The following is a 13,990-nucleotide window of genomic DNA, read 5'->3' on the forward strand; positions in this document are numbered from 1 at the left end:
CATCCTTTTGTCAGCTCATTTCAGGGCATGGCTCTAGAACGGAGCAATTCAAATATAAGGTGAACCACAGCAACACACCTTGAACACCCTGATCCATGGCTCAAGTGGTAGACCGGGCGAAAGATACCTCATTTCAACACTAAGGTCTTGGTATCAATCCTAGTAGGGTGGCTAATAGTAGAGTTGGGCAAACTTGACCTCATTCGTTGGATCAGACTAAGTTTGACCTGATTTGAGCTGAACCGATGGCTTGAAATGGTCAGGTTCATGTAGGATCAGGCAGATCTAATCATTAATTCGGTCGGAATCAAGTCATATATAAATCAGACCGCACTGAACCGAAATTCGATCCATTCGGAACCGGTCCGGTTCGGATCCAACCTGACTAGATGTATAATTACTATTTTACCCTACACACTCTCTCTCTATGTGTATATATATATAACTAATTTTATTTTTATTTTTGACCTTTTACCCTACCCTCCCTCTCTACCGGGACGCCCGCCGCGCCGAACCCTAAATCCCCAGACCCTCTCTACCCTCCCGAACGCAGGCAGCCCGGCACGCTCGTCAGCCTCAGGCCACTCACTCACGCTCGTCAGCCAGGCGGCCACTCCAGTCTCCAGGCTCCACTCCGCTCTCCATTCATTAGGTAGGAGACCCACTCACACCTCCGCTCTCTGTATATTCATTGCTTATTTGTATATTGTCTTCATTATTCATTTCTCAGCTCACCTGCTTTATTGTCTGTTTCTTTCCTGTTTATCGTTGTCTTGTTGAATCTGCAAGTAATCAGTTTCTTCTCTTTTAATAAATTCATTTGCAGTAAGTTCCTTGTAGTTTCCGTGGCTCTTCATTGGTCTTCCTCCATGCTATTTTTGAACATTTTCAGTTTCCTGATTGGGTTATCCCTTTTGAGTTACAGGTTCCCAGATCTATTGATCTTAGGGTCTGTTTTGTCTTGTTGAATCTGCAACCTTAATTGGATTTCAATCAAAGTACAATTTGTCAACATCCTATGTGCGCCCACTGAATTCCGGTAGAATTCTATACTTCTTTGAATCCGTTTGCATCTGCCTATCATCATCCCTTCTCTTCAGATATCTTTTTCACTTCCATATTCATAGGTGGTGGTTCTTCAGGTGGCCCTTTTATTTTGTTAATATCACTATCACCAGCATCATCATCTAAGCCTTATCCCAGCTAATTGGAGTCAGCTACATGATTTTTCTCTCCTTTTGTTTTGCTAGTAAGTATTATCATACCAGAAATTCCTCCCCACCATCATGTACTTGGAAGGAATTCATTTAACTTGGCACGCATTCTGCAATTGTGATGGAAAAAAAATGGACCGATTCGAATCTGGCATAATCCGATCCGACTCGGTTTTCCTTACCGAGTTGGACTTGGATCGGTTCATGCCAGTATGTGTTAGGATCGGATTGATTAGATGACCCAGAGTTGGTCCCGGATCAGACCGAGTTCGGGTCAGGCCATGCAGAACTTGGACCGAGTCGAGTTGGACCCAATCCGATTCGACTCGGTCTGATGCCCAGCTCTAGCTAACAATGACAGTGGGGTGCACTAACAACCTAACAAAAAAAAAAAAGTGAACTACAACACATGAAACACTGGTGATTGACCGTTAAAAACTTCCTGTGGGCCACAAAAGTTTTGGATGAAAAACGGATGGTTGGCGTGGATATAAGACAAATATGTCACGGTGGGCCCCACAGCTAGGGATACACCAAAGCGACGTCCCTACGCTATAGAAAGGGGTGTTAAGTTCAGCCGGGTGTGACCATGAATACAAAAATTCAGACCATTGCTCTGTCACGTCCCACTGTGGATGGACCCAATGCAAACTTGCCTAGAAATCTTCCTGCCCAGGAATCTCATTATTGCGTAAGTACCCATGGCATTTCCCCTGATACTCTGGGCAGTGTGATGGACGATACTCTGGCACTTAGAAATCACATACATTGCTCACAAGTAAAATAAACTTTCCAAATTATGGGCCCCACTTCCACCATATCACGAACTGAAAATTACTCTTATTTGATTGTCCGACTATCGGATTGGTGGACATCTTTTTGGACGGTTAAGAATGAAAAACATCCAATGGTCCTTTCTAAAGTGTCATCTAATTGTCCAAACCTGATTTTGGGACTGGCTCAGAGCGAGAGATGTTTGCACGATATATTCGGTTTATTTTCAGTTTAATTATGCCATGTGTACAATTTCTCAGTGCATGCGTATCAAGCGTCATGCTCTACCAGAGTATCAAATAACTCCCCTTCACGAAAACACCCTAGCCATCACTCTCGTTACTGCTCTACTGCTCGGGACCGAAGCGTGGGCGGACTCATCTTCTTCTTCCTCAGGTTCTCATCTTCGTACTTCTCTCAATTTTTGAATCCAAGAATAGGGTTTTTTCTTTCTTTCTTTAACTCCCTTCGATTATTATCCAATCAAAACCTATTATTTAAGCTTATTTTATTGTTTATGTTCGGATTGATTGCGAGAATCACGTTAGTCAGAGTTTTAGATCTCATAAGATTGAATTTGTGCCATGTGATCCGATGTAATTTTGGTTGAGTTTGGATGTGCAAGTGACTTGAATTGCGAATTAGTTTAATCGATAGGAAGTGAGGAAAATCGATAATGGGTCTGCATATTTGCAATGAGGAAGTAGTTGTCGTATTGCATTTTGTTTTTTTTTTTTTTTTTGAGTCCAACTTGAAAGTGTTGTAATTGCAATTTGTGCTACCGAGCTTTGATATGCATTAGGAAGGATATTATAGCTTGTTATTTTGGCTTTATTAGATTAGCGATTGCAATTCAATTCGATGGTGCAGCCTAACACGGCTTAAGGGTTCTTGATGCATGTGCCCGGCAAAACCCTACTCTTCATTTATTTGCAATTTTGTTTTGTGTTTGTTTTTGTTTTTGGTGTTCTGTTTTGTTCTGCTGGCGAGTGATAAGACGATGAGCACAATATCATGCAAAGATGATGATGATGGGGGCAAGTATCACTCATTGGGAGTATGGTAATCCAAACCTCTCCTGTATGCGGCAGACATTAAGGTTGTTCATCAAATGGGTTCCACTGGGTGTGTTTCTTGCCTAGGAATCGTGTCAGTGCAGTTATAAGCTGGGTCCTTAAGTTTTAAGTGTCATTAAATGTGGACCTTTGGGCTTATTTTTATTTTTTATTTTTTATTTTAACTGTCCATTTCTCTTTTTCATACAGAAGTGGTTTTCATGATCACCAGACTGGCCTATTTTCGGGCCACAACACATCACAATGTCATGCAAAGATGAAAATTGGGAGTGTATGGTTACTTGAGAGGATAGTTATCAAAATTATACTCTTCCCAAGTATGCGGCATTGCAGTGTCTTCAAAAATGAGGTGGGGACACCCCGTGTCTTCAAAAAAAAAAAAAAGAAGTATGCGGCATTGCAGTCGTTCATCAAATGGGTCCTGCTGTGCATGTATCTTTGGTAGGAATGGTATCGATGCTGTTAAATGCTGTGCCATGTGCGTGCATTAAATGTGGACTGTTAGCCTTTTTTTCCCCTTGTTTGCAACCGTCTTCTTTTTTAATGCAGAAGTGGTCCAGCTGATCACCGGACTGACCTTTTTGTGGGCCACCACATCACAATGGGGCCCACCCAATGATAGGCCTCGGATCTTGCATATGCATTGGCACATTCGAGAATAGTAGGATTTGGGCCGAGTCGACTCGATTAACTCGCTTGACTCAGTTCGATAAAGCTCGTCTCGACTTGGCTGGAAACTGGGTTCGGGCCGAGTTGAGCTATTTTTTGGGAGCTCGAAAAAATTTGAGCCGAGTCTGAGCTGGACTGAGCTTGATTCGACTCAGCTCGGTCCTTGGCTTGAACCCGACTCGGTTCGACTCGTTTGACCAGGTATAAATACCCGATCGGTTGTCCAGAACCCTAATTACAAAAAACAACCCCCCCTCTCCCTTCTCCTTTCGGTTCAGCGCCCATCTAGAACCCACCTCCTTTTCTGCTCTCTCTAATGCTTGGCCAGTGTCTGGACCCTAACCCACCACCCCACCCATTTCTCTCTCCCTCTCTTTATCCGAAGTTTTGGCCAATCCCTTCGATCCGACAAGCATCGAGCCGGAGCCCTCCTCCGGTACTCTCTCTCTCTCTCTCTCTCTCTCTCTCTCTATTTTCCCCCTCCTCTTCCTCCGAACTCGGCTCAAAAGATCGAGCTCAAACTTGGCTCGAGTTGCTGACCAAATCGGGCCAAGCTGCTGACCAAACCGGGCTGAGCTGGACAGTTAAGCTCGAGGACCTAGCCGAGCCAAGTTCGAGCTGGGGTTGGCTGTTGGTCGAGCTGAGCTGTGCCAAGCTCGACTCGGTTCGACTCGTGTACAACTCTACTTCCACTTCTTTTGCAACAGTGGATTTGCAGACTTGGATGTTTGGAACGTCGATCATGGTTTCATTTGCTATTCTAGATTGGCTTCCGATCGTTGCAGTGTCGTCTTTGTTGCTACTCTCCTTTGATCAATATCCTTCGATCAACATTAAGATGGGACCAAAGTGTCCATCACAACTTTGACGTTCATTGTAGAATTTTCCGATACGATCGTTAAGTGACTCATCCTTTTGGTCACCTTGGCGCTTGAGTCTTCTACCGTTTCATCATTTGATTCCAATCCATTGACTTTTGTTGATTTATATGTTAGTTCTTTTGTTTTAATTGATTCCATTGTTGATCCATCATAAGGTTATTCGTAGATCCATTGATCAATCTAATGGCTGATTACTCATGAGCATCACCTTGGATTGGTATTTTATCTCTAGCAGATTCTCTTCCTTCGGAGTTTTAAGCGTTGCTTCCTTAGGTTCCACTGCTTGGTTCGCTTCCTTTTGTTCTTTCTTTTCCTCTTTTGAAGATTTGGAAGATGACCAAAACTCTTTAGACATTGGGTTCATCATCACTTTTCTTCCATCCATCATGAATTTATATGTATTTCTTTTCTCATAACGGCTAGCCTTTCAATGTTGCATCCACGATTTTCCTAGTATTAAGTGACAGTTGCCTGTGGGAGTGACTCTACACCATACATCTTCAGAATACTTTTCTTGGAAGGAATAGGTTAAAGATATTGTCGAAAGGGATGCTCTTCATACTTGGGAAAATATCCCAATTGCAACAATTTCGTAATCGCTCTTCTATACAAAGTTTTCATTACCATTTCTATCGATTATCATTTGAAAAATGTTTCCATCCACTGCCACTTTGGTTTTAAACGCAAGGTTTTAGCAAGCACCCGATCCATCATGACATCCAACTCTTTTATCATCTATTGGAGCGTCTTCATCACATCACTTAACTTTCTAAAATTTGGTTTGGGTAATGGTGAAGCGCCGATTTGGAATTAGGGTTAAAATTCAGTTTCAAGTTTGAGAAAGATTTGGGAATGACGAGAATTTAGGTTACGGAATTTGGGGATTTTGGCAAATTGAATGTTTAGGTTAAAGAGAAAATTGGAAATTAGCAAATTTAGGCTATTTTTTGGGGATTTTGGCACATTGTGATGTTAGGTTGGGAAATTTTGGGCAATTGAAAAATTAGGGTTTGGGAATGGGGAAATTTTGTGGGTTTGGTAAATTAGGTTTTTGGGTGAATTAAATTGGGAAAGTTTGTAAACCCGGGATTGGATAAATGGGGAATTTTGGGGATTGGGAAAATCTTAGGGTTTGGTGATGGGGAAGAATTGGGGAATAAAAAAGGGAAAGAAAAAGAGAACAAAATTGGTGCAACCAAATCGAATAAAGAGAATATTTTGGATGCGCACCTCTTCTTCTTTTTTTTCCAAAAAAGAAGAAGATCAAACCATTAAATTTATACACAGATTCAACAAAAAGGTAAAAATAAGGGTTGCCTATTAGTATCCAACAACCTACTAGCTGCTATGCTAGTAATCACTATAGCCCTTAGCTCTTCTTCTACCATAGGCAATGCATGCCAAAGGGAAGCATCAATTGCTACAGCCCAAGAAAAATATCTTTTTTAATTCCATCATAACTCCTTAGAAAAAGGGCCTTTATATATAATTTTTCTTAAAGCAATAGAAAACCCTAATATAATCCTACCCATCTATTACTTATGATCCTAACTATCTATTTTCACTAAAAATATAAAAATGATCAAAATACCCTTGAATATCATAACTATATAGGCTCTATGTAAATTGTCCAAAACTAACTTAAACGGTATTAGAATCGCAAGATCTTGGGCTCGTTTGAGAACTAACTCAATAGTCTTTCAAATGCGACCAATTTCATATCATCCGGACATTTTTGATACCTGAAAAGTAGTTTCCTGCCAAATACGTGACAAAGTAATGAAGGAAAATTGGTTCAACCAAACTTATCTCTAACAACTAAGTAAATGATTACTAATGTTGTCCATAGCACACATTAGGACCACTGATCTTCTATCAAAGTTGTTCAAATCTTCAATTTAGATAGTTGGATGGTCTAGGTACTCCTTGATCATGACCTATGGATGGGCCTGATCATTGATCGGCTAGCCTGTGTGGTCCAAATGCATCAAATCATCTATTCATTGTGATTGTTTGGGTAACATTCATTTACATTTGTGGGAAGAACGCAATAATAGATGTTTCAGGGACGAAGCCCATGCTGGCACGGAGTGCAGATGGGCAAGGAGAGAACTAAGATATGGAGGATGGCGGTGCTTGCCATTTGGTGGTTCGTGTGGGAAGAACGCAATAATAGATGTTTCAGGGACGAAGCCCATGCTGCTCAGTTTGTTGCCTCGAAGGCGAAGAAGGCCCTGATCGAATGGGTCGCTCAGGTCAAGACGCTGAAGACCACTGATTTGTTGTTTTTAGGGGCGTAAGCTGAGCTGTCTTGTCCTGCTATCTCAGCAGATCTGGCTCCCTCAGTTTTTGTTTCTGCTTTTCTGTTTTTTCTTTTGTTGCTTGTTCCGTTTGTTTCGTTTCCTCTGTTTTTCCTTTTCCTTTCTGGTTAATATAATCATCTTTCATCTTTCAAAAAAAAACATTCATTTACATTTGGGTCCACAATTAAAATAGTTGGGATTGAGTTGCATGGCTGGTAACCCCAGCTGCGGCCAAAGCTTCAAGGAGAAATTTGAAATTGCATGAAACTAATCTTCAACTTGCTTCTGCTCACCATTGGATGTTAATACTTCTTTTGAACTGATTAATACTCATGATGTTATCATCTCTGGGATGTAGGTTGAATTGGAAGGATGGGCCGTAAGGCTGGGGCATTGTATATAAACCCGAAGAAGTTTTCAAATATCAACAAACCTTGCATGCAGGAGATGTTGGCATTCCTCAATTGTTTGTCTCTCAGTCAGAATAATGATGAGAAATGTCAACGGCAAAAGGAACTGTTGAATGCCTGTATGGATGCTCAGGTGCTTGATCTTTTCTTGCCTTTCAGTGTTGGGTTACTATTTAGAGTTTGTTTGGATTGTTGGAATTCAAAAAGTTGATTTGGAAAGGAAAAAGTCACATATGAGGAAAACTGTGGAAAAGGAAGTCTGTGAAAAAGAATCCTGAGAAGGTTGTTTGTTTTAGTTTCTTATATGACTTTCAGGAAAATGTGGAATGGTTAAGGGTCAAAAAGTGAAATCCATCTCTCAAAAAGTGAGGATTGTCAAGTTTTTAAGAGGAAAACACTTGTGTTGAGTAAAACCGTGAAAAAGAATACAGTTTTCCATAGGTTATTTCATTGTCGCATAGGCCTGGCAATGGGCTGGGCCCGGGCTGGATTTTGAAGCGGTTGGGCTGGGATTTTTGGATTGGCCTATTCAAAAGTTTTATTTTGCAGGCCTAGGCTTGGATCATTTCCAGCCTTATTGTTGCAATCCGCAGAAAACATCACATCTGCAGAAAATGTTTTCTTGTCCACAGTTGCTCTTTGACTTCCACCAATCCAATGCCCTTATTCGGCACACAAGCACTCAGAAATTGTACATGCAGTATACATTGTCTCAATCTATCCAAATTGTGGGACCTACCACGGAGAGGCCACGACCTCTAAGTTGGTTCGATTGAATGATCCTAAATTGTGATTAGTGGACATAGTTTGTAGACCACTTACTTTTTTTTTCTTTAAATTTTTTAAATTGATTATTATTATTATTTTATTTCAACGATCTATTAAATGTCCAACAATCGTCCAGTTAGAAAATTGAGTCAGTGTAACTTTTGGTTTTTAATTTGAGCTACTTTTGCCACATATACAATTTTTTAGTGATGTGTATCAATCATCCCCTCTGCCAGATTTTTAGTGGCTTTACTTCCATAGAATCTCTATTTGTTGATTCTAGAATTAATAATTGGCTCAAACATGCACTTCAAATGTGGACTGTTGGAAAATTTCTTTTAACTGTCCATTTTGGCATCTGCCTGATGAGCAACCGGCCTATTTTTTGAGTCACGGGATCTACACCAGGCCCATCCTGATGGAGTGACTTGGATTGTGCACATCTTGGTGTGTTTGTGAGTGCATTTAGCAGGCTCATGATTAATATCATTGGAGCTGTACTTTGTTCCTTTTAATTCTGCTTGCTCAATTGATTCAAAGCTGATTTGTCTGTGGTTTTACTTCTGCAGAGTGGAAAGAACAGAAAGGCTTGGGGAAGCATCAATTATCAACTACAGAGGCTTAGCAGAGGAAGGAGATAATTGCACTTCCGTGAATGGTAATATCATTTCTAGGATATTCTAACAATGTGAACTACAATCCATTTGTGAGTTATTTCTCAATTTGCACTGAAGCATTGGAGAAAAACAAAGGTTTTGTATGGAAGTTTATTTTTGAATCAGTAGCTGGGCTGCATATTTATCTATACCATTGAAATAACATGAGGAAAGAAAAACATTGTGTGTCAATTGCACAGTTGTGTTTGACTTTTAAAAATGCTGGGCTTGGCAGACATCCGTTCCTTTGGTGGGCATGACTGCGGTGGATGGTCTGTGTCTCAAAACTCGCACTGATTGGAAGAATCTAACATGAATCAGACTCTTTCCTGTGAAAATACATCCAATCCTTGTCCTTTGAATGGATGCTGGACAAATAAAGTGGTATGATCCAATCATGCATGGAGAATCATTAGGCCTGGAAAGAAAGGCCCTTTCTTGGAAAGAGATTTTGTTGATCATGTTTGGGGGTTAATAAAATTTTTTCTTTTTCTTGAAAATTAACGAAACTTGTATTGAAAAGGAAAGCTAAAGAACAAATACAAAAGGCAGCAGCCAGCCTGCTGAGATAGCAGAAAAGGTAGACGCCTAGAAACAAAAAGGTGGAATCCATCAGAAAATCAACAAGAAAACAGACTACAGAAAATCCGTTCCTTTTTTTTTGAAAGTCACTGAAAATCTGTTCATGACCTTCACAATGCCCCCAAATGCAAATGGATGACATTTCCATGTAATGACTTTCCCTAGGTGGTCATTTCCATGCATCTGAATGACTCCTGGCACTAATAAAATTGCACGGTGAGTAGGGGGTGGTCCAGGTAGGGCTGTGCTGAGGTCATAAGAATTTCTGAGTCCTGATATAGCCTGGCCCAGCCCATCCCCCTCTAGTCCCTGTAGTTCAATTGTGTTCAATAATTCAGTCTGAGCTGAACAAGTTGTGGCCTTAGTTGTCAGGCCTTAAAATCATGCTCAAGCCCTGCCTCTCTGGATTCCACTGCCTTTCAGAGTCCTTTTTTTTTTTTCCATCCATTTAGTGATCAAGAGAGTTTGTTTTGTGTGTCCCGTTCCTTAGTCACTGGATGCGCCATGTGCACCATGGTTGGATGAATGGAGCAACTCGTCTTCTTGACACTACCATGGATGGATCGCGATATGACAAAGAATTAATCTGAATCCATGCCCTGATCACTGATTTATCGTTTGTGGTAATTAATAATTAATGGTCCACCATGGTTAAAAAATGGTGGGAATCTTTTAAGGCGGAAGGTCACCCGGGATTCATACTTTTCCAGAAATTGCATTTACTAGAGAGAAAATTGGCGTGGTGGAAGGAGGAGATCCACAGTAAGCAGGAAGAAGAAACAGGTGCCATCCTTTCTAAACTCCAATCCTTACATATCAAAGAGGAGGGACAACTTTTGTCTACAGAAGAGTTCGCAAGAAGGGAGATGCTCACAGTCCAATATAAAAGCCGATTGAGGGAAGTTGAGATCAAATGGAAACATCGTTTAAGGGCTACATGGCTAAAAGGAGACAATAACACAAAATTCTTTCATGGAATAGCTAGTGCAAGGACAAGGGTGAGTAAAATTCATAGCGTGGTAATGGACGGTGTTAGAGTGGAAGAAAAAGGCTCAGTGATAGAGGTCATTGTTAACTTTTACAAGAATTTGCTGACCAGTGAAGGTGTTGTATGTTCGAAGCTAGATAATTTGTCTTTCCAAACCACTTCGCCTGAAGATGCAGTGGTGATTGAGCGCAAAGTATCAGAGGAAGCGATAAAGGGCGTCATTGATGAATTAGGTAGAGATAAGGAGCCAGGACCGGATGGAGATAGTGTTTTTTCAAATTTTCTGGAATACGGTTAAACTGGATGTGGTGGCATTCATTAGTTAGTTTTTTTTAGAAAGGCAAGTTGGCGACGGAATTTGGCGCGCTCTTTATAGCATTGATCCCAAAGAAAGTGGGAGAGGAAAGCATGAAGGACTTTAGGCTGATAAGCTTGATTGGGGCCCGTACAAGATTCTAGCCAAGATCTTAGCATCAAGACTTAAATCTGTACTTGGGAAGATTATCTCTAAATTTCAAGGCGCGTTAGTGGAGGGAAGACAAATCCTGGATAGTGCTCTAATGGCCCATGAATGCTTGGATTCGAGGCTTAAGGAAGGATGTGGAGGCATTGCATGCAAACTAGATTTGGAAAAAGGCATACGATCATGTTGAATAGGAATTCTCGGACTATATGCTCCGAAGACTTGGGTTTGGTGAGAAATGGCGAAGATGGATATCCATGTGCGTATCTTCGGCCAAATTTGCAGTTCTTGTAAATGGATCCCCGAAAGGTTTCTTCAATTCAACAAGGGGGTTAAGGATGTGGAGGCATTGCATGCAAACTAGATTTGAAAAAAGGCATACAATCATGTCGAATGGGAATTCTTGGACTATATGCTCCAAAGACTTTGGTTTGGTGAGAAATGGCAAAGATGGATATCCATGTGTGTATCATCGAGCAAATTTCTGGTTCTTGTGAATGGATCAACAGGGGGGTTAAGACAGGGTGACCGTTTATCGTCACTTTTATTTGTCATTGTTGCAGAGGCCTTGAGTAGAATGTTGGAGGAGGGTGCGTCCTTACATGTTATAAGCAGGTTCAGGGTGGACAGGAGTGATCTTCAAGTCTCGCACCTCCAGTTTGCAGACAACACTATTGCTGTGTGATGATAATGAAATCCATGCTGACAATTTGAGGAAGATTATATGTTGCTTTGAAGCGGTATCGGGTCTAAAGGTAAATCCACTTAAGTGTGAAATGTTGGGCATTGGTATATTGAAGGAAGAATTGGATAGGCTGGTTGTAATATTCAGGTGTAAGGTGGGATTTTTTCTGTCCACTTATCTCGGACTTCCTTTATGCATTGGGAAACCCCCTAAACACTTATGGGATCGAGCAATTCAAAGATTTGAGAGGAAGCTGTCATCCTAAAGGCGACGTGACTTGTCGTTGGGAGGGAGGTTGTTGCTGAATTAATGCTGCTCTTGCAAACCTTCCTCCTCACTTCTTCTCCATCTTTAAATGCCAAACGGGTGTGTTGAAGAAACTTGATAAATTTTGAAGGAATTTTCTTTGGAAAGGTGAAGAGGAAAAGAGGAAATTTCATTTGATGAATTGGGATGATGTTTATTGACCGAAAGAAAGAGGTGGAGTGGGAATTAGAAAATTGGCTCCAAGAATAAGGCACTGTTAGGCAAATGGCTATGGAGGTTTGGAACAAAAAATGACTACTTATGGAAGCAGATTATCATCAAGAAGTATGGGTTAGACAAATCGGGGTGGTGGTCTCGAAAAGCTTCATTGTATAAGATTATGGGACTTTGGATGGCGATCATGAAGGAAGAAGAAAGCTTCAAGTCCGGCATGAACTTCTCAATAGGAAACGGGGAACGTGTGAAGCTTTGGGAAGATACTTGGTTGGGAACTTGTCTGCTCAAGGAAGTATTCCCGAAACTAGCTTCAATTTCTTCACCTTTGGATCGGTTGCAAGGCATTTTTCATAGGTAGGTCAATCTGGTTTGTGGACACCGCCTTGTAGAAGACACTTGAAGATGGAAGAGGAGGCCAAACTAATTGATTTGTTAAACAGACTCTCAGGTATACAATTAAGTGAAGATCGGGACGCAATGACATGGGCATCGGATAAATCTGGTTCTTTCACGGTGAGATCTTTTTACACCATGTTAACGGAATCTCAAGTGGCTAAAGACCCGGTGCATTCCTACTTTGTATGGTTTTGTGGCGCTCCAAGGAAGGTCATGGCTTTTGCTTAGTTGGTGGAGTGGAAGAAGGTCCTTACCATTGATAATCTCCAAAAGCAAGGTTTAATTACAGTCAACACATGCCTTCTTTGCTGGAAGGACAATAAGTCGGTTGACCATCTATTTTTACATTGCCCCTTTGCAAGGGGAATTTGGGATAAATTCTCTTTTATTTGGGACTTCATGGGTGATGCCAAAATCCATCTCTGAATTCTTCCAAGCATGGCGAGTTGGTAAAGCTGGGAAAAAAAGTGTGGAGACTAGCAATGCTAGTGGGACTGGTTGATATGGTAAAAAAGAAATGCTCGATACTTCAACAATAGATCGGGATCGGCAGGAGTCGTCGCTAAGGAGAAACACTCGGTGATCGAATGTGCTACAGTTTCTGTCAATGGGGGACAGCCCTCTTGCTTCTGAGTGTTGGGATAAGCTTTAATTGTAATTAGGGAGATGTTCATAGTGTATATAGTTTCTTTCTTTTTCTGTTTTGTAGTCTGTTTTGTTTTTAGTTGCCATTTTCTGCCTTTCAAATAAAGTTTCTGTTCTCTCTCAAAAAAAGAAGAAAGGTTAATGGTCCACATTCATTGTAAAGGTGGGCACCTGTTGATGGCTTGGATCATCGGGTTAGCATGATTTTTGAATCATGATCCATCCATGGCAATGCCCAGCAGATGGATGATCCTGATCATCTGCCACGGCTGGGAGTTGGCCTTACCCGTGAGGTATGCACTGTGCATGCAAAATAAACTCTTATCTAAATGCATCTTTATTTCTAGTTTTTTATTTTATTATTATTATTTTTAATCTCTACACATGCCCACCCATCATGTGTTTTTATTTTGATGGGGTCCAGGAATCCAATTGTAGCCAGTAGCCATAGTTTCATGATGGGAAGCGTCTAGCAGTTGAGCACTGCCATATGGATGGTGGTGGCCCCAAAAACATGATGAATGGATGATCTTGGTGATTTGTCTTGCCAATTGAATGCAGACTAGATGTTTTGTTTTGAAGCCTAAGTTTGAATGCCACCATTCAATTGTTAGCATGGGATGCAGTATGATAGTAATAATACACATGCATATAGACAGTTGTAGTTGTATAGATAATCTCTTAATATATGTAGTTCTCTTTATATGTTGGTTATTCTCAATGAATAGGTGAAGATGCTTTGGACAACATAGTCCCTAAGTTATTCATGTTATTCGAGCCATGAATCTATCATCACAACTGTCTATTGTCAGTTCACTGATGCTCCATCCTTGGTTTGATTGAATGGACTGAATCTGGCAATCTTTCATTGCCCCAATCTTGACATAAAAAGTACAGCAGTAACTGAATCTACCAATTTCACCTCTCACTGGATCCACCATTGCTGTATCAAGAAAGCCAACTCTGTTTGCCATCATCATCTTCGACCAAAACCCAA

General features: G+C 40.9%; 2 protein-coding genes and 1 long non-coding RNA gene across 5 annotated transcripts; all 3 read left to right on the forward strand.

Moving 5' to 3' along the window:
- The first annotated feature begins 473 nt into the window (after window positions 1–473).
- On the forward strand, window positions 474–8,943 carry LOC131243674 (uncharacterized). Of its 3 annotated transcripts, none has more exons than XM_058243181.1 (3): window positions 474–652; window positions 7,276–7,460; window positions 8,665–8,943. In XM_058243181.1, the coding sequence occupies exons 2-3, from the start codon at window positions 7,290–7,292 to the stop codon at window positions 8,734–8,736; spliced, it is 243 nt and encodes an 80-aa protein (XP_058099164.1). In that variant the 5' UTR covers window positions 474–652; window positions 7,276–7,289; the 3' UTR covers window positions 8,737–8,943. The 3 variants fall into 3 exon arrangements, with proteins under 3 accessions (XP_058099164.1, XP_058099163.1, XP_058099165.1); XM_058243180.1 differs by lacking the exon at window positions 474–652 and adding an exon at window positions 2,249–2,384; XM_058243182.1 differs by lacking the exon at window positions 474–652 and adding an exon at window positions 4,033–4,169.
- A 1,037-nt stretch (window positions 8,944–9,980) lies between these two features.
- LOC131244259 (uncharacterized) lies at window positions 9,981–10,619 on the forward strand. The gene has a single exon (XM_058243893.1). The coding sequence runs from the start codon at window positions 9,981–9,983 to the stop codon at window positions 10,617–10,619; it is 639 nt and encodes a 212-aa protein (XP_058099876.1).
- A 2,610-nt stretch (window positions 10,620–13,229) lies between these two features.
- LOC131243675 (uncharacterized) lies at window positions 13,230–13,696 on the forward strand. Its single transcript, XR_009170174.1, has 2 exons — window positions 13,230–13,286; window positions 13,418–13,696. It is a non-coding gene; the product is annotated as an uncharacterized LOC131243675 (long non-coding RNA).
- Window positions 13,697–13,990: the final 294 nt, after the last annotated feature.

Source organism: Magnolia sinica, chromosome 4 (genome assembly GCF_029962835.1).
Source record: "Magnolia sinica isolate HGM2019 chromosome 4, MsV1, whole genome shotgun sequence".
Lineage (NCBI taxonomy): Eukaryota > Viridiplantae > Streptophyta > Magnoliopsida > Magnoliales > Magnoliaceae > Magnolia > Magnolia sinica.

Excerpts from the sequence above, each read along its gene's own strand:
- LOC131244259 (XM_058243893.1), top strand. The coding sequence starts at position 9,981 with ATGGTTAAAAAATGGTGGGAATCTTTTAAGGCGGAAGGTCACCCGGGA.
- LOC131243674 (XM_058243181.1), top strand. The coding sequence starts at position 7,290 with ATGGGCCGTAAGGCTGGGGCATTGTATATAAACCCGAAGAAGTTTTCA. Across the intron at positions 7,461-8,664 it reads ATGCCTGTATGGATGCTCAG|AGTGGAAAGAACAGAAAGGC; the intron begins GTGCTTGATCTT and ends TTACTTCTGCAG.